The sequence below is a fragment of the Orcinus orca genome, chromosome 17 (genome assembly GCF_937001465.1).
Source record: "Orcinus orca chromosome 17, mOrcOrc1.1, whole genome shotgun sequence".
NCBI lineage: Eukaryota > Metazoa > Chordata > Mammalia > Artiodactyla > Delphinidae > Orcinus > Orcinus orca.
The window spans coordinates 41,536,737-41,561,187 of record NC_064575.1 but is presented as its reverse complement, the minus strand read 5'-3'; the positions used below and the strand labels follow the sequence as shown (position 1 = coordinate 41,561,187).

The following is a 24,451-nucleotide window of genomic DNA, read 5'->3' as shown; positions in this document are numbered from 1 at the left end:
CCAGTCTCTGAGCTAAGGATTTCCCACCACCCGCTGCTTTCTACACTTCAAAACTACTGCTCCAACTAGATTTCCTGGGAGGAGAGGAGAAAACTGGAAGGGAGGGGAAGAAGGTTGGTGCGAGCAAGAGGCGGGGTTGAGGAATGGGAGGCAAGAGGAGGCGTGGCCCGGCTCGACTGTCAAGATAAATACTGAGAACTGGGTGCCGGCTGTGGAGAGAGAACTCCGGAGGAACGCCAGAGCTTAACAGCACCGAGGACAGCGCCTGGCAGCGCCTGCGCTCTGCCCTTCTTCCTCCAGCAGCCCAGGATTTCTTCTTCACACACACACACACACACACACACACACACACACACACACACACACCCTGAGGTTCTCACCCCACTTTCGCCCTGACATACTCACACACGCATATTCCACGCAGACACACACTCCGCTATACAATGGCAGAATCCCACCTGCAATCATCCGTGATCACAGCCTCACAGTTTTTCGAGATCTGGCTTCATTTCGACGCTGACGGTGATTATCTTCTCTCTTTTGAAGAACCTTGTGCATGCCTTTTCCCTCCCTTTCCCCTTCCTTGAGGCTCCTGATCTGATTATCCCTCATTTCTTTTCTTCACTTCTTCCCGCACCTCCCTAATCTTATCTCTCCATTTGGCGGCCAACCATTAACTTTAAAGTTTATGTATTGTTTCTATGTTATCCCAAAACCGTAAACTTTTATTCTCCAAGAATGGTACTCATAAAAAGGGGGGGGGGGATTTAGGGACCCTGCCCCCCAAAGTTTCTACGGCTACATTCAGCATCCCAACCAACCTCCTTTGCCCTTAGTGGGTCTAAATGTTGACACGCCGGGAGGGGAGCACTGCTGCGCCTGTATCCTTTGCGGGTTAATGAATATCGAGGCAAGAGAGAACCTCTCCGGTGGCCAAATAGCTGTTGTGGAAATTGAATGGGGAAGAAACTCAGAATGAGATGTCTGACACCTGGGTGCCTCTTTGTCTTTACAGGAAGTGGTTACCTGGAAGGAAAAGAGCTTCAGAACTTGATTCAGGAGCTCCAGCAAGCGCGGAAGAAGGCTGGATTGGTAGGTTGAAGTTTGCAAAGGAGTAAAAGGACCTTCGCCCTTAAATAAATAGATATTCTAGCATTCTCATAAACAGCCAGCGAAATCAAACGGTTTCCAGGAATGTAAACATTTATTTACTGAGAAGGGGAGAAAGGGCGCCTTTCCAAATTGTGGAGGGAGAGGGAGAGGGGGAAGGGGAAGGGGGAGAGGGGGAGAGAAAGGAGAGAGAGAGAGAGAGAGAGAGAGAGAGAGAGAGAAATTCCTTAAAGGGAAAAAACCTTACAATATGAAATCAGAGCTTTTAGAATATAAATTCTATACTTGTACTTTCTTTAATAGTGCTTAAAAGGAAAGTGTGGGTGAGATCTTTTAGCAGATCACCACCTCTTTGATTGAGTTCAGTTAGGTAATCTTTAACTTCTCTTTAACAGCCTGTAAGGGGGTAGAAATACATTTCTTCCCCTTGGTGGTCAGGAAACAAATCTGCAGATTATGGATCTCTTATTCTATTGCCAATTATTATTCTTGTAATGTTGATGTGGTTGGAGTGATGAGAAAATGTCTTGTCTTGACCTTCCTCTCTGGGAGAAAGTTGTACAACTTTGCAACATAGCAATGAGCAAGGAATTTAGCAAAAAGGGGATTCATTTCTGTTGAGAAGGAGAAAACCAAAAGTTAGAGATGTAAAAAGTAATTTTAAGACCTTCACATATTTTAAACAAGCAAAGTGATACTCTAATGAGAAGCAATTAGTGGTGTTTTGAAAATAAGCTATATTTGTAATTTAAGCCATTAGTTAATTAAACAAATGACAATTTTTACTAATTATGAATGACTTCCTTTAGGTATAAATTAACCTGTTAAGAAGAGATATTGTCAGCATAAAAATAAAATATGCCCAGCTTTAAAACACAGATGAGATGATTACATAGAGGGAAATAGGTTAAGAATCTTACTAATCTATTGCGGTTTATGTAAGACTGCATTTCAGAAGGCAATGCTGGATTTGGGCTAGAGAGATGTTACCAATCTTTCGTCTTTTTGACTATCGTTAGAGATTTTACATTATAGACTATACATATATATATATCTTTAGAGGAAAATATAGCTGTGTGTGAATCCTTTAGCAGATCACCACGTCTAGAATTGAGTTATATATATAATAGTACACATATATTATATATATCTGTACATACAATTTACTAATAATTCCCTTTTTGTTCTATCTAAATTGAAAATTGTGTGATACACATCTCTGTACAACATATTCAAAAGAATCCCAGAGAACACTAAAATATATTATGAAGCATTAAAAAACTATCAATTGCTAAAATCCAATGATTTAAATCAAATTGATTTAAAACCAGATAACACTCTGGGAATTGTTTTACCCAGATTTAATATTACATAAATTTGAAAGTATAATAGGATGAGATCAAATAAAATTGAAAATGTTTTATATACTTTCTCCATTCCCTTCCCCCACCTTATACATTACCATGTAAATAAATTCATGCAATACTATCATTATAGCTCTATGTACCTTTGACTAATAAAACATTTTCTTCCACATTTAAAAATATAAATATTTAAAAATCTGGTTGGAAAACATTACCTGACATAAAATTTTTCATTAAAACCTTGAAAGATGCTTCCAGCAGCTAAATGATTATATTTTAATTGTTCTGGAAGTAATTTTAATATTTATTTTCATTTAGAAATTCAGATATTTAGAAACTCTATACATGTTTTCAGATACTTCTTTTCCTCTTCCCATTTTAATATTTATACTTTTTGCAAACAGTGACTTCATGTTAGAGTTTTAAAGATTTTAGATCTTAATTATTTTTTTCTACTGCCAAGGTTCCAATTTTAGAATATTGGAAACTGTAATTATTAGATTATTATACCAAATTTGAGCACAGGTACAGGATTATATCAAGTTGCTTAATACCTTGATTATTGAATATTTTGTGAATTATGTAATATAGGCTTTGAATAGTTAAAATCTAAATCAAGATATGGATTGAGAGATTCATGTAGTAGACAAATATTTCACTACCGACCCCATTGTACTAAATCTACTTTTATATTTTTTCTTCTCTTTTTTTTAGAACTTAAAGGTTGACCTTATAAACCCAGTTTCTTTGCATTTCTAGCAATAGGATAACAGAGTTTACTGTATTAATGGAAACATTGTTTGGCTTATCATATTAATAATGTGAAATTTCAAAAATTTCAATAATATTAACTATAGGTGAATATAACATTAATGAAATATAACAACCCAGTCTACTTTCAGAGCTACCATTTTTCACTAAACATAGTTTTTAAGTTTGCATTTCTTTTTTATAAAGCTTTAATTTGTTATTATTATTATCATTATCATTATGTTTTACACTGTTTAAAACATAAATTTGGACTAGAGGTATACACTGTTTTAAGTTTACTTTACACTTTTTTGTTACTTTAAGGTATGTGTAAAGAACATAACTGATAGTCACACTATTGCCACTTTCACTTTCTTACAATTGTTGCTGTAATAAAATAAATAAACTTTAATAAATACAAGTTGAAATTAATCCATATTGGAAGAGATTTTTAAGTCTATATTAAATTGCTTAATTACTATTTGTTACCTCAGTTCTACTAAAGATATTTACTTTTAACCAAAGCAGGATTTTGTAACACTAGTAATAATAATATTCAGCCTCAATATAGCCATCAAATTATATCCCTAGAGCAAATGTGTGTGATAGATAATATCACTATCTTGTTAGTTATGATAAAAACTGAGACCTTAATTTACTTTTCCAAGGACACAGAATAGGACACTCATAAAGGCTGACCTATTTTACATAGGCTTCAGTTAATGCAAGAGGGCTATTTTAAATGGGCTATGTTGAAGACCCAAGGGTATAAATCCAACTTCCTGAATACTAGTTCTATGTTCAGGTTACTAGTTTACAGTTCAGAGCTCTCTAATCTGGCAATATGTGAAGAGATTATGTAAGCAATAGAATACATTGAAAAAAATAAGTCAAATGAGATGAAAGCATTCACTTTGTCACTCTTAAACATGTCTTATGTACATAACTAAATGGGAGAGAGAACATCATCTTGGAAAAAAAAAATGGAAACAAGGAAACACTGGAAAACTGCTCCCTAAATTACCCTTGGAGTCAAAGATCTTAAGCATATACAGTCAGTGACCAAAATAAGGTCATCTGTATTGTCTTTGAATTTTATTTGAAATTGCAAATTGGTCAAGTTATTTTTTTTAATCTGACACATATTTTTCTGATTTTTAATTTGTAAGCAAAGAATGTTTCTAACTACTTCCATGCTGGAAACATTCTTTGCTTACAAATGAGTTGCTCTTGAACATTCACATTATTTGCTTGTCTGAAAACACATATTTTTAACTTCCATGGATAAAACATGTTATAATAAATAAAATGTTATAGGGCAATTAGTGCAGCAATATAAAATAAATTTTCCTGAAGCAAGCAATGTCAAAGTACTTTCACAGTGATCATTATATTTAAATTCACTAAATGTTATGAACTGAATGATTCTGACTACATTCTCAAAGGATAACATATTCTGAAAACTAATAATAGAAGATAAATCATAGTGATTGATTCAGACATAATAATGTCATTTGAAACCAGTAAAAACTGTATATCACTTGTATCTTAATTTTCATGAAAATAGTTAATCAGTATGCATAATTCTGAATGGTTCTAATTCCAGTTTTTCTTTACAACAAGTTATTACACCATCAAAAGCATACTGTTTGTTTGGTTTTTTTTTAAAAAAAAAAAACTTCTTACCTGCTTTTTTATAATTTTAGGAGTTATCACCTGAGATGAAAACTTTTGTGGATCAGTATGGGCAAAAAGATGATGGAAAAATAGGAATTGTAGAGGTAAGGAACTTATGCATTGTTCTCATATAGTTTTAATAAATGAGATTTTTGGAGTTGTATTCAACTCAAACATGATATGGCAAGACCTGTTCCAAGAGGTTTATTTTACTTAAGTAACATATTATCTTTTGTTCAGAAATATAAAATCAAAAACTGCTCAGAAATTAAAGAAACCTAAGAATTTGCATAATCCAAAACTGAAATTTAATACATTATGAAACTAAGACCTGGAGAAGTGAAATGATTTGCCTTTGACTATGTTAACTGTTTGCTGGCACTGGTGCAGTTAGAGGCTCAAGTCCCTAACTTCTGGATGAGTACCCATCCCATTACATTACCCAGATTCAGTTCAATAAAACACCAACCAAGTACATGGTTCGTTGGTATTTCTTATTGTTTAACAGTGTAGACTTTTCTGTTAGAATATAAAATAAAGTATTTGCAGTCCCTAAATGATATCATGGCAAAAAGCTGCATGCTGGTTTCTGAAATTCCATTTTAGATTAGCAGTTGGCCTTATAAAAACATAAGAACTTAGCTAAAGTCAGTGAATATTTTGTGTGTTATAGGTACAGATTTCTTTTGAGTCTTTAAGAGTTAAAACTCTCGGTGTCAAATCTTATCTTTTGACAATGACTTTTCCCATTGAGGACAACTTTTTTTTTGTCTATGAATCAAGGAGGCAAAACTTTGACTATACATTAATTCTTCAGCATTCTCAGATTTGTGAAACAGCTGTTGCTTCCCTTACTTCTACTTTTATAAAATCTAGTGTCTCAGCTACTTTCTTTAACTCTGCAACCCATTAGAGAAGTTGAGTGAACAACTTTGTCCAGAAAAATTAATAAGGTCATATTTTAAAATATACCAAATACAGGCATAATTATGTTATTTATATAATGTTCTTAATGTATTAGATTGTGAAGTATTCTGGCTGTCAACAACATTTAGTCATAATTTACCTTTGATTCAGAGAACTAACCTGGTTTTCAAATAATTGATCTTATAGGACACCTGTGATGTCAATGTGAAATACACTTATTTTTAAACAGCTACCACAAATAGAGTTAAGGAAGAACATACTATTATTATCTTTGTAATTAAAATATTTCCCTGGAGTATACACTTTCCCCTTTGCCCATGTGTAACTCATTACTATATAAATAGATAAATTAATAGTAATGGGACTTATAGACTGACATAGAGGCCAACTAATCAAGATATGAATCATCAAGGATAAGAAAATAACTTTGAAATGAACATAAATGAGATGACATAAATCTAATTATTCAAAACAAGTGGAAATTCTAAAATCAGTGAAATTATAGATGTGGCTATTTCAGAGTTTGGCATACTTTATAATTCTAGCAGAGGAAAGACTGTCATCTTGTATTTAAAGTATTTCACCTTTAAGAACTCCAGTGGGCTCAGCTATTTATTTTAATTCCTTCAGTGATACTGGGTTGTAACAGTAGCACAAAAAGCATGTATCTGATTCACATGGATTCTACATTTTTAAAAGGATGAGAAGGATGAATCTGTTTTGAATCTATATTTTACTGTGTACGATATGGTATAATCATTTATGAAGCATTATTTGAGGTCTAATTTGGATGGGAGACTAGGAGTCACTAGCAGATACATTTTCCTAGAGGTTTGATGCAAGAAATTTCCCCAGAAGTTTGAGAAAAGAAACTGTTATAGGAAAGAAAAGATTTCTGTATGAGGAAAGATAGAGAGAAATAGGTAACAGAAGTGGATGAAGAAGTTAATGAAGACTGAAATGAAGACTTGAGGAACTTGTTATAGCAATAACAGTAAGAAAAAGAATTTTCATTTATTTGTATACATTACACAATTTATAGAGTGTTTTCAAATATGTGATCTCACTTGATCCTCATTATAACAAAATAAAATAAATACAAATATAAAATGAGCATCTAATTTATAGTTGAGGAAACCTGTGACTTCAATAGAATTTCAGCCATTTTCCTTTAAATTACTCAGTCTTTTTTTAAAATTAATAATCCATACATTTTCTGCATTAAAAGAAAATATTTGCAAGCTTCAGTTCATTGATTACTTATGGCAAGGCTTAAATTTAGTCTGGTTGAACAGGGATGTACAAAGTATAGAGAAGTTATTTGACCAAACCGCTTGAAACATAATTTGGGAAGAACTTTCAGATCAGTGGAAGCCGAAAGAGATTAAAGGGAGAGAAGTGAGACACATAAGAATTAATTAGAAAGTTTAAGTATTCCAGGACAGGGAACTTTTTGTCATATAGGACCTGTGGGAAAAACTAGCCAAGATTTCTCATTTTAAGGATAAAGAAACTGAAGCCCAGAAAGGTTGAATGATGTGTCCAAGATCCCACTGGCAGGGAGTGACAGAACATTTATACAGGCCTATGTCTGACTCTGATTCCAGAATTCTTTTCATTAATCTGAGTTATCAGCCAAGACACAGAAGGAAGTGGGGAGGGTGAGTACTTGGAGAAGTGAGAATGAGAGAATGGGAGAACAGGGAAGAGATTGCTGCTGTAGTTCATATGCATGTTGATTGTGTACTTAGCCTGCTTAAGCAGGAGGGACAAGAAAAAGGAGAGGTTCTGAAAAAATCATTGTAAAAAAGGAATTGAAAGCTACAGATTACATGTACAAAATGGAGAAAGGGAGAGTGGGGAATGCCTGAATTTGTAATGTGCTCTCTAGTGTCACCAGAAAGTTGTATTAAATAAACTTCATCCTTTCTGTTTTCCAACTTATATATCACTTGCTAAGAAATACTATATATAACAAGAAATACAAATACACAAATCTCAGCCAGCTATGAAGGAATGTAAAAACCCAGGTTTTCCAAAATATATAATAGTCTACTTACTCCCATCAACTCCCATCAAGTACACCATCACTTCAGTGTTCAAAGGAAAAAGGGGTTAGATTTGCTTGTTTTGCCCACTTAGCAGGTGTACACATGGGCTCATCAAAATCTAATCAAAGTAAACCAAACGGTATTTAAGTGGCAGTCTACTTTCCTGGTGGAAACAGGCCAAATTGACTTGGCTGTAATTGAAATGTGTCGTTCAAAAGATTAGAAAATATAGTGGTTAATTTGCAAACTTCTGTTCTAATGAAGTTGACTGATACTTTCCAACAATATGCTTTTTCTACCTAGATATGTAAAAATATGTAAAAAGAAGGGTAATGTACAGATATGCTTTCTTGTGAACTTTTCAATTTTATGTCTACAAAGAGATTTTAAAATTCACACAAATACAGTTCGGTAATAAAGAGATTGTTGATACAAACTCAAAATAGGAGCACTGAAATTCTGAGATAATTTAACAAATACCGTGACAGTCAAAATGTTCTAAATTTATTCAGACTAATAGCTCTATTGCAGAGAAGACTGATTAAAATAGTTAAAGAGAGAGACTGAATGATTTAACAGATAATAGAAATTTCTTCTCTGGTGCTCACATTAAGTATAGATATTTCCTTTAGCGGGATGCCAAATCTGCAAACTTTTCACCTGATCCCTTGGGAACTATGTGGGAAACTACCAACCTCTCCAGTCTATTGTGTCTCTTTGTCCAGGTCAGTGCATCCACTGGAAAAATAGATCTACAAGCTATTTTAATCCTAAAACTATAATAACCCTCCCAGGGAAGCAGACACTTCTCTAGACTTTCCTTCTTTTCAGCCATAGTGGGATTTGAGCACGTGAGTTTAACCATAGTAAATGTAATTTTTTTATAGCAGACTACTTTTCTACCTCAGAATTTGGGGAAATGACTGACAATAAAGTCTGATTTAAAAGTTCATTCTGGATAGATTTTTAAAAACAGTTTATTAAGAAAACTTTTTGACTGACGATTTTAATGGAGGGTGATGGTAAAAGGACAAGGTCTCAAAATCAAAAAAGTTAGACTGTCTGATTTCAAAATAAGCTGTGTGATAGCAGGCCGTTTATCTTCTCTGAGTCTCTGTTTCCTTGGCTGTGAACAGGGGTGACATATGAGTATCAACATCAAATGTGATAATACATGTCAAACAAATAGATAAACTCTGGCACACTGTAAAAACTCAATAAATGTATTTGCTATTATTATTAAAAATAAAAATATTTCATTGGAAAATCTATACCATTTTTCTGAATGTCAATCTTTTTCCCATTTTTATAACTTGTCAAATTCAAATTATTAAATTCCACCAGTCTTTAATTTGTACAAAAAGATTATTTGCCTTTCAAATTTCCAGGTTTCCTGGACTCACTTCTCATTGGCTAGAAAAATATTTCTTTGGTTCCCAAACCAAAAAAGTGAATGTTTTACTAATATGTGTTGAAGGAAGCTAACATGCACCAAGATTGTCTTCAAAAGTTATGCCTCATGTGTGCTTTAAAAGATATAGCTCAGTCACTTATATTTCTAGTAAAGTTACTTCATGTGTACTCTCCCAGCACCTAGCATGTTGCTTTGAAACTGTCTGAAAAAAACTTTTTTTGAACTTATCTGCCTTCCTGTAAAGTTCTTACTATCGGTGACTACGAATCTCCAGCATCCAGCACAGTGCCTAGTAGGTTCTGAATCATAGCCACATGAGCCATAACAAGGGATTTCAACCTACTCCAAAACACAGGCAAGGGCTCGATTTTATGCCTAGGAATAGAAGACAGACGGTAAAGATCCCTGTCATGGGACAGGTTGAGTTCCTTGGGGAGCATATCTGAGTTGAAGAAAAGCAATGAGGAAGTTTATTAGGAAGTGCTCTTGGGATTAATACCTGTGGAAGGTAAATGAAAAGAACAGGGCTGGGCAGAGGGAGACTTTGGGCTGTGATATAGTCTCAACTTCAGTTGACCGTACAGTGAGCTCTGAACTGGGATGAGCCTTCAGAGATGTCCCAAGTTTTCATGAGAGGGCTAGGTTTTATATCCCCATACGCATCAGTCATAGAATTCAGCTTCCTTGGGGAACATAGCTCTCTTCAGCCCGGGTAATCTCCCAAAGAGACCTGGGAGTTGAGACCATAGCAACACTCCTAGCACCTAAAGAGAGCTCTGGATGTCATATCACAGTGACCACCCCAACCCCTATCCACAACTCAGTAATAAGTTATTTGAATTATCTCCAAAGGAGCTTTATTTCCATTTATTGGAAGCCTATGCTGACCCTAGTCAATTGCCTTCATTCGTTGGTTGAGTAAAATATTTACTGAAATTTTTGCAGGTGCCAGGCAAAGAAACAGTAATTAAGACAGACCCTTTCCTCAAGATGTATATAGAGTGATAGGGAAGACAGGCAAGTAGAAATTTTTGCTTCCCCACTCTCAGTGACAAGCAACAAGCGACAAGCTTCATAAATGAAGCTTTGAGAGATTCTCCTGTGGCAGCCACAGTTATCTGCCTGCCACTTATTCCCTTGCTTTTCTCCACTCTCTTCTCTAACCCATAATAAAGTTTTGAGAGTTTATAAAAAAGCAGGTAGGTAGCCCAAGAACTAAGAAATCACCAATAATCTTGGAACAGGTAGTACTGGATACTACTACGGACAACAGTGATTTAGCAAAACAGAGACAAAAGCAGCCCTACTTAACAGCTTCTATAAAAGACCTCAGGTACTTTGTCAATATGGTCTTAGAGTCAACAGTTGGAAAGTTACTGCACCAGCTCTGAAACTTGAATATTAATTCATATGCATTGTGAAACACACCTTGAAAAAGATGATTTGGGGAATTCCCTAGCCATCCAGTAGTTAGGATTAGGCACTTTCACTGACAAGGACCCAGATTCAATCCCTGGTCTGGGAACTAAGATCCCACAAACCACATGGTGTGGCCAAAAAAAATCCCACCAAAAAGCAAAAACAAAACAAAAAACACACAAAAGATGATTTCTTAATGTTCACTAATAGTCACATCCTATCCACACATATTCACTGCTTCTTTCTTAGTGACTAGTTGTCTTATTACAATGTTTTATGTGTTTAAAACTCATTTCTAATGTCTGTAAAATAGGACAGCACTGTATTCAGTTTAACATTAACAGTTCAATTAAATTAAAAGGTTGACTATTTTGCATGTAGATATAATGTGTATTTTCTTATAATTAAACCAACTAGAACCAAAATGGCATGGGCAAAGAGATATATATTTATACTACATGAAGAGCAATTTTACCATCTCTATATTTGACATTCTAGAGACCTCTGAACTTTATGAAAGTTATATGAAGTTTAATTTTTGAAACAAAGATGGTTAAAATTTCCCTAATTTTACATGTGGTCATTGCTTACTAGCTCATTCTTTTATTTTTTCTGTTTTTATATATTTGGTGGATTTTGGTAAATAGAATTTTTTAAGAAAAATTATTATTTTTGTTCAAAACAACACACAATAATTAGGAAAATCCAAGCAATATAGAAAATTGCAATGAAGATGGAAAAAAATGCTCACTACAAATCATATTAAGTAGGTATTTTTAATGAAGTAAAATTATCAACCAATTCCAAACATTTATGTCAGGCACCTAACATTGAGCACCACACTGAGTATTCAGAGGATGCAGACAAAGAATAGACTTTGCCCTCCTGAAATGGATAGTCTATGGGGAGGTCCACCAAAAACTTACAAAGTGGTATCTGACAAGTTACATACCAATAAATAGAGAGTTGGCATTGGCTATTTCCTGTTTCCTAAATAAATGCTTGCATTAATGCACAACCAAACTAGTGACCTTTGTCTCAAAATAAATAAGAAAATGTTTTCTGAGTCATACTAAACATCCTAATAAGATGTCTGGCCCTGTCTCTTAGTTTCATCCCATTATTAGTGCCTATAAACTGAATGATTCTAAATTGAGATATTATTTCAAAGATCTAAAAACAAGATAAGTTAAAGGACATATTATACAGGCATAAAGAAGCTGAGATTACTTGCCTATAAGGTAGAATGATACATTTTATATTAAGTTTTATATTTTTTAATGGACCTAAAAGGACAACATTTTTTTGAAGTGTGAGAGTATTTCCTATAATTTGGTAGAACTTTCGGCATTTATGCTGAACTTAAGGTTAATCTAGACTGCAGATTCTTGGTCTAAAATCCCGAGATGAGGGTTCATGCCCGTACTTCAGGGGATTCATCAGCTTCTGGAAATTAGATGAAATATAGTGTTGTAGGTTCATTCTTTAACGGTGAAAATGTAGTGATTCTAACAGATTCTCAAAGTCATTTTGAACCCAATACGTTTAAGAGACACTGGTTTCTATTTCAACTCCTTATTTTAGTGACGAGGGTGCTAAGTTCCAGAAATGGCCGAGGGAGTTGCTGGGGACCACAGCTAATTAGCAACTGAGCCAGGAATAGAACCCATACCTTCAGTGAGGCCATCAATCCAGCTCCCTTCCTCCCTGCACACAATAGATAGATTATATTCATCTTAAAATGGGATCTGGAGTCCTTCTTTCTGAAAAAAAAAAAATGAGCATTGAAGTTACGAAATGAGATCTAAGGAGAAATGTAATAGGGTCACTAAATGGAGATCATCGAATAGAATTCAAGACCTGGACTCAAGCAGCAGACGTTCTTTTATCAGAAACCAAAAATTTGAGAACTGATATTCACTATTACTGGTCAATTTCCACTGTTCTTTGTGAATTGTCTTTTCCATCTCTCTTTCCACTGTCTTACAATTGTCTTGAATTTCCTTTCCTTTGCATCTCTTAATAAGCTTTCTCCTCAGACTTGGGAATGCATTTTTTCCTTCTATCCTTTCCACTGCATTCATATTTCTCATAGTTTCTTTTATTCTACGTGAAATGTATGTCTCCATGTGTGCCATTCTGTGTTCCCTGAGAGGAACAAGACCAGATCTGTGGCACAGAAAAGATGAAGGGGTCAAGCCACCAGGATGAGCCTGCTTCTATGTCTAGCAGATGAGAATTGGTCAAATAATCCCTATCTGAGCTTCCTATGCATGCTTGCTGTGGTCATCTCCCAGACCAGAGAACCAGTCACTCAAGGACACCCAAGCACTGGAAAACACAATGGCACGTTGTAGGGGCAAAGTATCAGAAAGGGAAAATCGATTATAATGTTTTTCCTTTCCTAGTTTTCTAGGTAATAAAACTATGTTAAGAAAACCTAAGAGCAGGAAATGTGAGAGACTTGCTTTCAAGCTCCTTACAACAACTTTTTAAATCTTTTCTAGTTGGCTCATGTATTACCCACAGAAGAGAACTTCCTGCTGCTCTTCCGATGCCAGCAGCTGAAGTCCTGTGAGGAATTCATGAAGGTATAAGAAAGCTCTGTCACTGAATGATGTTTTCAGAAAGCTACTTAAAATAGGAAAATGGCTGCCTTTTTTTTTTAATATATTTGGTTTTCCTTATCCAAAATAATTTACAGACATGGAGAAAATATGATACTGATCACAGTGGCTTCATAGAAACTGAGGAGCTTAAGGTAAGCAAGTAAAAACATGTAAGTTTTTTCCTGTCAAATATAATTATGAACTTTGTAGCTTTTTAAAAAGCCTCCCACAAAAGAAACTAATGTTGAGCAATGGCGCATTTTCACCCACTCTTCCAATTGTTAATAAAGAACCAGATCAAAAAAGAGACTTCAAGTACTTCTTGAAATTCTGTTCAGCAATGTAAAATTAGCATTCTCTGTGGTACATACAAATTGTTATATGAGGTAGCTGATAGATAGATAATGATATACTAAGCCAAATAAGTTGGTTATTTTCATTAAAATTTGGCATTTTATTTTATAAATGAAACAGCTATATAAATAGATTTCTCTTTCAAGATAAACAATTATTGGACACCTACTGTATGCCAGGTGCTTTACACACATTTAATCTTCACGTGAGTTCTTTGAGATTAGTATTACCCCAGTGAGGAAAAAGTTAAGAGAAGTTAAGTGATGTACTGAAGGCTACACAGAAATAAGACATAGAACTGTGATCTTTAAACTCGTCTGTTTCCAAGACCCCTAGCTTACTGCCTCTCAGTAACAGCAATAAAAACAAAGTCCTAATATAATCAAACTTCCGAAAAACTGCAACTTTGAAACTGAATTTATCAATTCATATCTCACAGATGTATATAAGAGCTGGTGGGGGAGGAAGAAGATATGAAGGAAAAGGCAAAGAGGTCTGAAATCAAGTCTTACCTCTGGACAAATCTCTATATCATTCTGCCTGATTTATTTCATCTTTTATGTGGGGGTAATAATACCTTCCTTTCAGATTTATTGTGAAGATCAAGTAAGATGTTGCACATGGAAGATTTTGTGAAATACAGGCACAGTATAAATTATATTATTCATGAACTCAATAATTTACTAACCTTCAGAAATATAGAAGCATCTTTCTCTCATTTCTTTAAATTGACCTCAATACTTCTCAGTCTGGAAGACTATTTTCTCTATCTTCATGGTATAGAGTGACTAAAAGGGAAGCAAATTAATAATTACTGAGCACCTACTATGTGGCAGGCATAGTACTAGATGCCTAAAATATATTTTAACATTTAATGCTCACAGAAAAGTTACAAGGGAGGTATTATAATTCCCATTATACAAACAGAGAAACTGAAATTCAGAGAGATTAGATAATTTTTAAAGAGTACACAACTGCCTGGGAAAAGAACCTGGTTTTGGACACAGAATATCTGATAATGATAATAATATTTTTTTTTCCCCACAAGGCCAAACATTTTCAAGCTTCAGTCATCAAGAGCTACCTCTTCTGCTATTATGTAGGGAAACATGAATATCAAACACAGTTTCCTGGTCATAGTTTAACATGGTTTGAGTTACATATATTTGTACCACTGCAAAATTGCTAAAACATATTTAACTAAAAACACTTACAGGGACTTCCCTGGCCCTCCAGTGGTTAAGACTTCACGCTTCCACTGCAGGGGACATGGGTTCAATCCCTGATAGGGGAACTAAGATCCCACATGCCTCGTGGCACAGCCAAAAAACTAATATTTTTAAATTTCTTTAAAAATTTTTAAGAAAGGGAAATAATAGTAATAACATCTTAAAAAATAAAAACACTTAGAAATGTAAACATTTTTCATGTGAAATCACCAAAAACAATGTCTTTCACAAATTTGCAACTCAGCAACCCACAAGGTTACCCACAAGGTGACAGTTAAACTATTGTGTTTTTATTCTATTGGACCAAAAAAAATCTTCCAAAAATCATTTCAAGTTCATAATGAAACTTTAGCTCATTTCCAATACTGGCCTTCTTTATTCTAAATTTTATTCTCAGAAGAGATTCTAAATAGAAGTACTCCTCTCTGGGGAATTTTGAAGATAAGTTGGCATTCTTTTTTAATGGATCTTTCAAGAAAGCTAATTTTAAGATCCGTAATAGAGTAAAACATTGCTTGCTCTCAGACACGACTTTGAATCTCAGCATCCCGAGGTTTCTCCCAGGCTATTTTTGTGACCACCATTTTAGTCTCTGATGAGGATTTTTAACCCAATTAGTCTCTGACAAAAGCCTCATATGGTTCAAAAGTAAAATTCACCCCCCAACAGATAACTTTGAATTTTCCATGCTTTACTTTGAATTTGAAGTGGAATGTTTGAAGTGAAATTAAATTTATCAAACCAAGAAAAAGGTCTCCTTCCTTGAAAATAATGAAGTTAAATCAGCTCAGCAGAGCTAGAAAATCTGGGAGGGAGATAACTGAAAAACTGAAGAAACCCAACCCTTCAATAATGTTTGGACATAATATCTGCTCAGTTTTCCATAATTGCATTAATTCATTTTCTGAACAAATAAAGAAGTTGCAAATGAACAGCACTAGACAAAATGAAAGACTTTTTATATTAAGTACTTACACTGTCATTTATATGGCAAGTTTTTGTAAAGCTTTAATTTATTTCTCTGGTAAAAAAAATTAAATTCACTCCTAAACTTCAACTGTCAAATTAATAATCATCTTTTTTCATCCTTCCCACATTAATCTCTACTTTGATGTGATTCATATATCCTTCAAAGATTAGGTAACATCTGCAGCCAACTGTTTTAGTTTGAACAGTCAGCTGAAACATTCTAACCAAGGTGATTTGTACCGCATCAAGCCTAAAAGCCCTCTGGTGAAATGTACTTCATATTGGCTATAAACTGATGTGGAAATACAGCTTGTGAGGGCAGAAAATGCACTTGAAATTAAGGGTAGGTCTCCACCTTCTTTACTGATAATTGTTCACATATCTTACAAAGGTTTAAGGGGGTCCCTTGTGTTTCTTGTTTCTTGGAGAAGAGTTACATGAGTATTTGTGAAGATAGCATTAGGTAGAAATGCATCCATTGGGCTGGCTGGTTTTACAAGTCTTTACTCTGATTCCTACATGGTGTACAATCCAGATACTTCTTTAATTGAAATCATAAAAGCATAGCATAGCATAGCAGACTGTGACAAATCAGTTTTCAGTCAAAGAGGACTGCTGGAACGCCAAGAGTACCTCCCTTCTAAGCTCCTCCCGTTACCCGGTTCTACCCTCAAAAAGAGACTTCCCTTGTATTCCTGGGGTGTTCCATTTCAAGGCAGGCTGAAATGAAAGCAGATTGTTTGTTACTGATGAAATTTATCTGACTTTTTTGTCTTAACAGAACTTTCTAAAGGACCTGCTGGAAAAAGCAAACAAGACTGTTGATGATAAAAAACTAGCTGAGTATACAGACCTAATGGTAAGACTGATCTTGAAAAGACTACAGCCAAGAGCCTATGAAATATTACTGTGTTCTGGCTAATTCCCAAGTCTACACAGGATGAAATAAACAAGCCATGGTGTGGGCATCACATGCACATAGGTATCATTTCACTTCAAAAGTGAAATACCTAGGGATGCTTGTACCTTGTAAGGCTGAATGCTACAAGTGTATTGTAAGGCTGGCTTTAAGGCTCAGCATATGAGCATTTCCTTTCTTGTGGAGGTAGGTAATTTTCATCTATCAAAATATCACTTGTTTTTCTTACAAGCCAGTATAATTATATCACATATATATGTAAGTTACATTATAGATATATAAATTATATCACCAAAAACTCATTTATTATAGAGATTCTGAATCCATTTTTATCATGTCTTAGGAAATCATTGATTTTGTTAGAGTTTAAAGAAAACTTCTGGCTACCTTATTCATTGAGTGACTAAAAATGGATATTTCTTCCTTCTTTCTTTTGATTCTTGTTATTTTGGAATATTGTCTTGGTGCTTTGGGTGAGGAAGTCCAAATACACCCTGAGCTTGATGCTATGGTAAATAGTATAACCAAAAACTATTTTAGAATATTGATAATAGAGTGAAGAAAACTGCTTTACACATAAGCACTTAATGTTTGAAGAATGAATGAATAAATTTATAAAATTCCAGATAAAATAATACAATGTCCATGAAGTTAATTAACTTCCAAGTGGGTAAAATTTGTTCATTTTGATTCACAGCATTAGGACTATGAGGAAAAAGCCTTTGCCAAACTGATTAAGCCATGGCCCAATATTTTGGCAACATTATTTTAATTGTTTAATTCTTGAAATTCAGACAGTTTTAAATTATCCAGATCAGTACATATATTTATACACACTTTAAGTACTATAAATGTACAGTGAATTCTTACCTCATTGATATAAATAACTTGTAAAACATAAGTGCCTATTATAACAATTATGTTATTTTAGACCAATAAAGGAGTTCGAATTTTTTCCTGAGAAATAATTTTATAAAGAGTTTGATCATATTTGATGTAACTGAAGTTTACTTTCAGCCTGTCAGCCTACTTTTATGTGGGGGAAAAAAACCCACTAGAACTTTACTATTGCCCTATTCATTATACAGTGATATTTATTATAAAGTGGGACTAATCTTTAGTTTCAAAGCAATCAAAAAGTTTTCACTGTAAGGAAGTGTCCTCTTTAATTCCTCATTACATTGCCACTTACCACAGCACTAACATACACGTGTTACAATGGGCAGATCTACACTCTGAATAACTTTTGGGAAATGGACAATAACCTACATTTATCAATTTTCTGTTTTGCGCCAGTCTTAAAGGATGTCTACTTAAAGACTCCTTTCCAAGTAGAAATTTGAAGCAGCCTTTTTAAAACCACTCAGATGGGAGTTTTCCCCCTGTTGAATTGGCCTGGCCTATCTGGTTAAATGTCATAAACAAGCTCAAATCCAGGAAGCAGATTAATCAAGAACTAATTAAAATTTAAATATATTTGTAGGGAAATATTTCCCTGTGGACACTAAACTGTGTGATCTGGTGTCCAGTATCTTGGCAGACACTGTGACAATTTAGAACTTTTATAGTCAATGGACTATAAAATGTTGCATTAGTAACAGATCCTGAAAAAATCTACCTCCTACAAAGGATTGTTAGAACATCTCAGACCACAGAATGCCCTTCTTTTTTTCCCTAAAGAGACCTCATCAAACCTATATCCCTTATGATCACACTCCTTTCTTTAAAAACAAAAATAATGCCACTTTCTCACATATTTTATATATTTTGTTTTATATGTAGTCCTTCTGTATAAAATATTAGAACAGTAGTTGCAACTTTCTAAAATGTGAATGCTTCCCAAATATGGGTATGAATGTGTTTATACCTGGCTGTGTCTTGGTATATGATGTGTATGTAAGTGCAATGGGGAAGTAAGGAGCTTTATTGAGTACCTAGTACCCAAGGCAAAATAAAACAATTCAAACTTACTCAAAAATTTGTTCTCTGAGGATTTATTCATATTATCTGCTTATTCTGATTGTACTCTTTGATGCTCTAAAAGAGAGAAACAAATTAAATATTAATTTTCATACTATTATTTGGAAAGTTTCAGGATGTGCTATGTACTGCCAAACACCATCTATCCCACATCTTGATACATATAAACACATATTTGCAAGAAAAATAAATGATTATGTTCCAGAAGCCTAGCCTAAGATCACTATTACTCTGACTATTCTATATTGTTCTGGTAAATTTTGGCAATTGGCACAGGTCATAGAATAGAAATTTTGCACTGAAAGTTTAATAGATGCTAGTTTCTAGAATTCTGCTGTCTATATAGGTAATTGATAACTCAAACTGCTTTATTTTGAATTTCCTTCTCCTTAATGCAATAAATAATTCTTCAATGGCTACAGTAATGCATTCTGTCTTTCAGCTGAAATTGTTTGATTCAAATAATGATGGGAAGCTGGAATTAACTGAGATGGCCAGGTGAGTTTAGGAACTATGCAAATATTATTATAAAAAGCTGATCCTTGTCAAAAATCTAATGTATTAATATAATGTTTTTCTCTCAAAAGGTTACTGCCAGTGCAGGAGAATTTTCTTCTTAAATTTCAGGTATTTCTCTTTTTCTCTACCATAAATAACATTTTTCTCAAAAGGTTAGAATGTGGGATATTTGCCAAGGGAAACATGATGGAATATAATAGTTGCATTTTAATCTTTGCTCTCTTCTCTATCATTTAGGGAGTCAAAATGTGTGGGAAAGAGTTCAATAAAGCTTTTGAGTTATATGATCAGGTAAAAAATTTTTCTTATCTATAATTTAATTCTTTAGAAAAATTTGGAAAATGCTCAGGAAGGGTTAACCTCAAACTCAAGGTTATATTAAAAGAAACATGAGCTATTAAAATTACTCAGCCAATTTATTCTTGTCATGGGAAATGAGTTATGTTATATCCCGAATTAGACAAATTTGATTCAAATCCCATGCAACAATTTATCTCCTGTGAGGCTTTGAATAAATACCAAACTCCTCTGATCCTCAGTTTCCTCATTTGTAACCAAGAGATAATAATACTCATTTTGCAGGGTAGAATGAGGATTAAGCCAATGAAAATATCCAGCAGAATCCTCCCATTAAGTGTATGGTAAGATCATGTGTGTGAGGAAAGGTTGTGTATGATGTCACTAGTTAACATGTTTTGTTTCTTCTAATTTCTCTACTCCTGGACCAAATCAGTCCTCTGCAGGCTCTAGTACAGCCTTTCCACTGCCTGATGTGACATCAAGCCAGTAATATAGGTTCCCCAAGCCTATGTCCTCACTCATATGAAAATATTTGAAATTTGAAATATTTAATGAAAATTTTTAATGAAAATATTTAATGAAAAATTTAATGAAAATATTAATTACTTCAACAGAAGGTGGTGATATTGTTAACATAAAGTGAAATATTAAATGTGAAATCACTTTGAAAATTTCAAAGCATTTTACAAATATAAGATGCTGAATGAGAGGGAATTCATATCTATTTTGGAACTTGGGAACAGTTAAAAATTTGAGTGCCTGACCTAAGAGGTTAGAATATCTGCCAAGTTTGCAGTAGGAAGATTTTCTGAGGATTTCAATTATTTCCAATTTACTACATTCTCCATTATTATGGATGAGTTTGCTTATATACTGTTTTATTATTCCTCCCTTAGGATGGCAATGGATACATAGATGAAAATGAACTGGATGCTTTACTGAAGGACCTATGTGAGAAAAATAAACAGGTAATCTAGTTACCTTGCCACACTTCTTAAGCAGACTTGATGGATCCATCTAGAAGCAACCTCACATCCATTTTGGAGAATCTACTTTAAAAATTTATAGAGGAGCAGAAGTAGATTTCAGTTCTTAACCTGATTTGGTACTAGCCTGAATCAGTGTTTAACTGTGATAAATAGATTTCAAAAACAACCTTGTGATTTATCCACATTTGTACAAGAATTTAATCCAGCTCTTTTCTTGATGGATTGATGTAACAAGCAGTTTCATCTCACATTTTATCACTTGACAGTGGTTAATTCACTTCCATGTTTAACTGGATTATAATACATTCTATGTTCTATATAGGATCTGGATATTAATAATATTCCAATGTACAAGAAAAGCATAATGGCTTTATCGGATGGAGGGAAGCTGTACCGAACGGATCTTGCTCTTATTCTCTCTGCTGGGGACAACTAGAGTTGATGCCCATGACCACTTACTAGCAGTACATTGTATCTAAAAAATAACTGTGCACTATAAGGGAGTAGGCTGTATTTTGTTTTGTATCTGTAAATTTAACTGCATATAGATAATTATCCAGGATGTGTGGCACACTCTTTTCAGTTTGTTTCTATACTCTTTGTAACGTACATTTTTTGTACATTTGAAAAGGAGAATGTCTATGCTTAGGCCAGTCAATACACCCAATTAAAATAAAATAATCTAACATATTCTTGCTTCCATAAATATAGTTGGGTAAGATTTCCCTAAAAACTCCACCAGGATTAATCTCTAAAATCCTAGTCTCTGATATGTAAATGCATTTGTCACTGAATAGAGGAATTATACATAACAAGCCAAGCATTCTTATTTCAGACAATTGTAAATCTGCCCCACAAAGTAGTTCTAAGCTGTGTTTCCAATTAGAAGAAATGTGCTTTTGCATCTAAAATACCAAAATATCAATCGTTAGTTAACTATGGCTCTATGTGGTTAACAGTCTCACTAGGCAAGATTTAGTCAATTAACCAACAACACACCTATTGCTTGAATCCACACCAATCTATTGGTTCAAGTTGATTTGATGACAAGGAAAGGCAGCACCAGACAATGCATAAATCTGTCTTCTTCTACATTTGTATTTCCGAGTCTACTGTCAGAGTATGACCTTAACCCATTTTCTAAACAGTTTTCATGTGTTGCAGACTATAATTATTCTAGTAAACTGCTGTTTTTATGTCACAGTCTATGTACTATCTGATTAAATTATATATATCAGGTATCCTGGTGTTTAGTTTGCATTCTTTCTGGATTTTCTTTTTATGTAGAACTGTTCATTTCCACCAAGGGTAACTGCTGCCTCTGAAATTTTTTTTTTTTTTCTAGCTACAACAACTCTATTTTTACTACATAATTGAATTTTAATTTAAAATTCATAGCACCCTGATTGTTGAATGTTATATCATCAATAATTTTGTGTATTCTGTGAATTTTATATTTCATGTTGAGATCAGCATTCAAAATAGTTCTATTTCTATCTGCGAATAGTTTCAAATGAGTTAAAAAGAACATCTCAGGAGAAATGCTAATGCAATCATTTATCTTATGTAGCAAGGGTGACTCTAAAACATTCTTTTGACCCACATCCAAGTCATAATTTCATATATTTGTAGCTAGAATACACTATACTGGTTATAGTTGACATGTTATGGTTGGCGATTTCTCATTTTTTGATGTGAAGCAGGGAACTATGAGAGATGTGTCTCTTTGAAATTTATAAAGTTACTGCCGAAGAGTTAATGGTTCTGGGTCACTTTGAATGTCCCCATTCTATAAATTCTGCACTGATTTTCTCAATTCATATAAATAACAAAAAAGTGAGGTCTCTCTTTCCCCAAAGAATGAACAGAAAAGAGATTGCCAAAAAATAAAATTTCTCATATGATGGCAGTAGTAGACTGGCTTTACTTCTAGTGTGTGAATGGAAGCACTGACCTTAGGCTGAATTTAACTACTAAGAATAAATAAAAAGGAAAATAACTCTAATAATCTTGTATATTTGTTTTCTTCCTCAAAAAGTCAGTGACTACGTAGCCCATGATCAATTCAGGGGAAGTGTAGGTTACTGAAATTAATACAGCCTAGGAAACCTAAATAAATGTAAACCTGCCTGACTCAGTGCATTATTGGATGCCTCATTGAATTAATATGTGTTATGGCATTAAGATTTACAAAGAAATCTCAAAAAATCCAAATATTTGTAGCTCTTTGCCCAACAGACATAATCAAATATTTCTGTATGAAAGATGTTCTCCAGAGGAATAGGAAGAATATATAGAATTTTCCTACATTTCATCTGTAGGAAAACAACTATCCATTATAAAGTATACTCCATAACTAGACCAGGTTTGGTACGCTTACAATAATAGCATGGAAAAAGAAAGAAAAGCAACAAGAAAAAGTCTGATAGGAGTATATCTGAGGGAACTTCCTAGAGTGCTTATAGTAGTAATGGCAACGAATCCAGCACCTGGCCTATCATGGTGGACTTTAACTCCCGAGCACTACCAGGAAAAGAAATTCTTATAACTCAGCTAAATCAGTCACAATTACATATGAGTGACAGGCCAGCCCCCTGGAGCAGAGAACAGAATGAAGAATGGAAGATGAATCTGAAAGGGCAAATGGAAGATAGCTTATATAATGCCTACCTCATATCACAAAATTCATTCCAAGTATATTATTAAACATAAATGGGAAGTATATGCAGACAAGAGAGTATCTCTAATACCTCATGCATGGAAAAATTCCTTAACCAATTATGAAAAAACAGATTGAGAAATTGGACTCTATTAAAATTAAGAATTCTGTTCCCAAAAATATACTATTAAGAGAGTAAATTTGTTTGTAGTTTGAAAAACCAAACATCAGAGTGTGAGAAGATATTTATGTTGGCTCACAACCTTGAGAGTTCCCCAGGTGAAATCTGAAACTGGCCCCGGTATATGGAGGACAAGGAGAGACCTAAGAAAGAGTCAGACCACTCCAGATTGGTAGGTGGCAGGTTTAATAAGCAAGGAAACCTATGTACAAGGTTCGGCTTGGGTGTAAAATGAGTAGATCTCTACACCTGCCCACCAGAATTTAAAGTTTCTAGAGCCTTTAAACTGGGTTCAGTCATAGTTCAATCCAGATGGTCTCAACAGCACCTTACTCACTCAAGGCTACTTCCTTGAAATAGCTCTGGCTGTGGGAACGGTGGCTCAAATCTACATTCCAGAACGAGGGAGGGAGTGAGGAGCCTAGATTCAGCTCTTGGGTCGACCTGCAGTCACGTCCTCTCGATGACCTCCTCCAACAATTTGTAACACTGACAGAGGTACATATCCAAAATATATAAACATTATTCCTAAAAATAATGTTTATACATAACACAACAGAAAATATATAAGAAAGTTGAATGGGCATTTCACAAATAAAAGGATATCTAAATATCCAAAATAAAAACTAATCAACTTTATTAGTAATCAAGAGAAATACAAATTAAAATAAATGAAATACTACCATGCACTCATCAGAGAGGCTGAAGTTAGAGATTTTTGAATGCTAAAAGTATTGATGAGGATGTGGCACAATGGAAATTTTTACACACTGCTTGATGGGAGGTTGTGAAGACTTCGAAAAGCCATTTGGCAGTATCTACTAAATTTGAACATATGCACACTTCACAATCCCGCAATTTCACTTCTATGTTTTATCTTCACCAAAAAAAAAAAAAAAAAAAAAATGCTCACAGCAGCATTGTATTTGACATAGCCCAAACTAGAAACAACCCAATGTCCAACAATAGCAGAACAAATAAATTGTGGTATATTCATACAGTGGAATGTTATGTAACAATGAGAATGCATA

The 24,451-nt window shown here is 34.2% G+C and overlaps 1 protein-coding gene across 1 annotated transcript; it reads left to right on the top strand.

Annotated features, from left to right (window-relative positions):
- The first annotated feature begins 223 nt into the window (after nucleotides 1-223).
- CALB1 (calbindin 1) lies at nucleotides 224-22,581 on the top strand. Its single transcript, XM_004283227.3, has 11 exons — nucleotides 224-522; nucleotides 1,016-1,092; nucleotides 4,931-5,005; nucleotides 13,220-13,303; nucleotides 13,417-13,473; nucleotides 16,655-16,732; nucleotides 19,215-19,270; nucleotides 19,360-19,399; nucleotides 19,529-19,582; nucleotides 20,488-20,559; nucleotides 20,903-22,581. The coding sequence occupies exons 1-11, from the start codon at nucleotides 444-446 to the stop codon at nucleotides 21,014-21,016; spliced, it is 786 nt and encodes a 261-aa protein (XP_004283275.1). The 5' UTR covers nucleotides 224-443; the 3' UTR covers nucleotides 21,017-22,581.
- Nucleotides 22,582-24,451: the final 1,870 nt, after the last annotated feature.

What these genes read in the sequence shown, in the direction of transcription:
- CALB1 (XM_004283227.3), top strand. Translation starts at nt 444, where the DNA reads ATGGCAGAATCCCACCTGCAATCATCCGTGATCACAGCCTCACAGTTT. An exon ending in GAATTAACTGAGATGGCCAG is followed by an intron (nt 19,271 to 19,359) that starts GTGAGTTTAGGA and finishes TTCTCTCAAAAG; the next exon opens with GTTACTGCCAGTGCAGGAGA. An exon ending in ATTTTCTTCTTAAATTTCAG is followed by an intron (nt 19,400 to 19,528) that starts GTATTTCTCTTT and finishes TCTATCATTTAG; the next exon opens with GGAGTCAAAATGTGTGGGAA.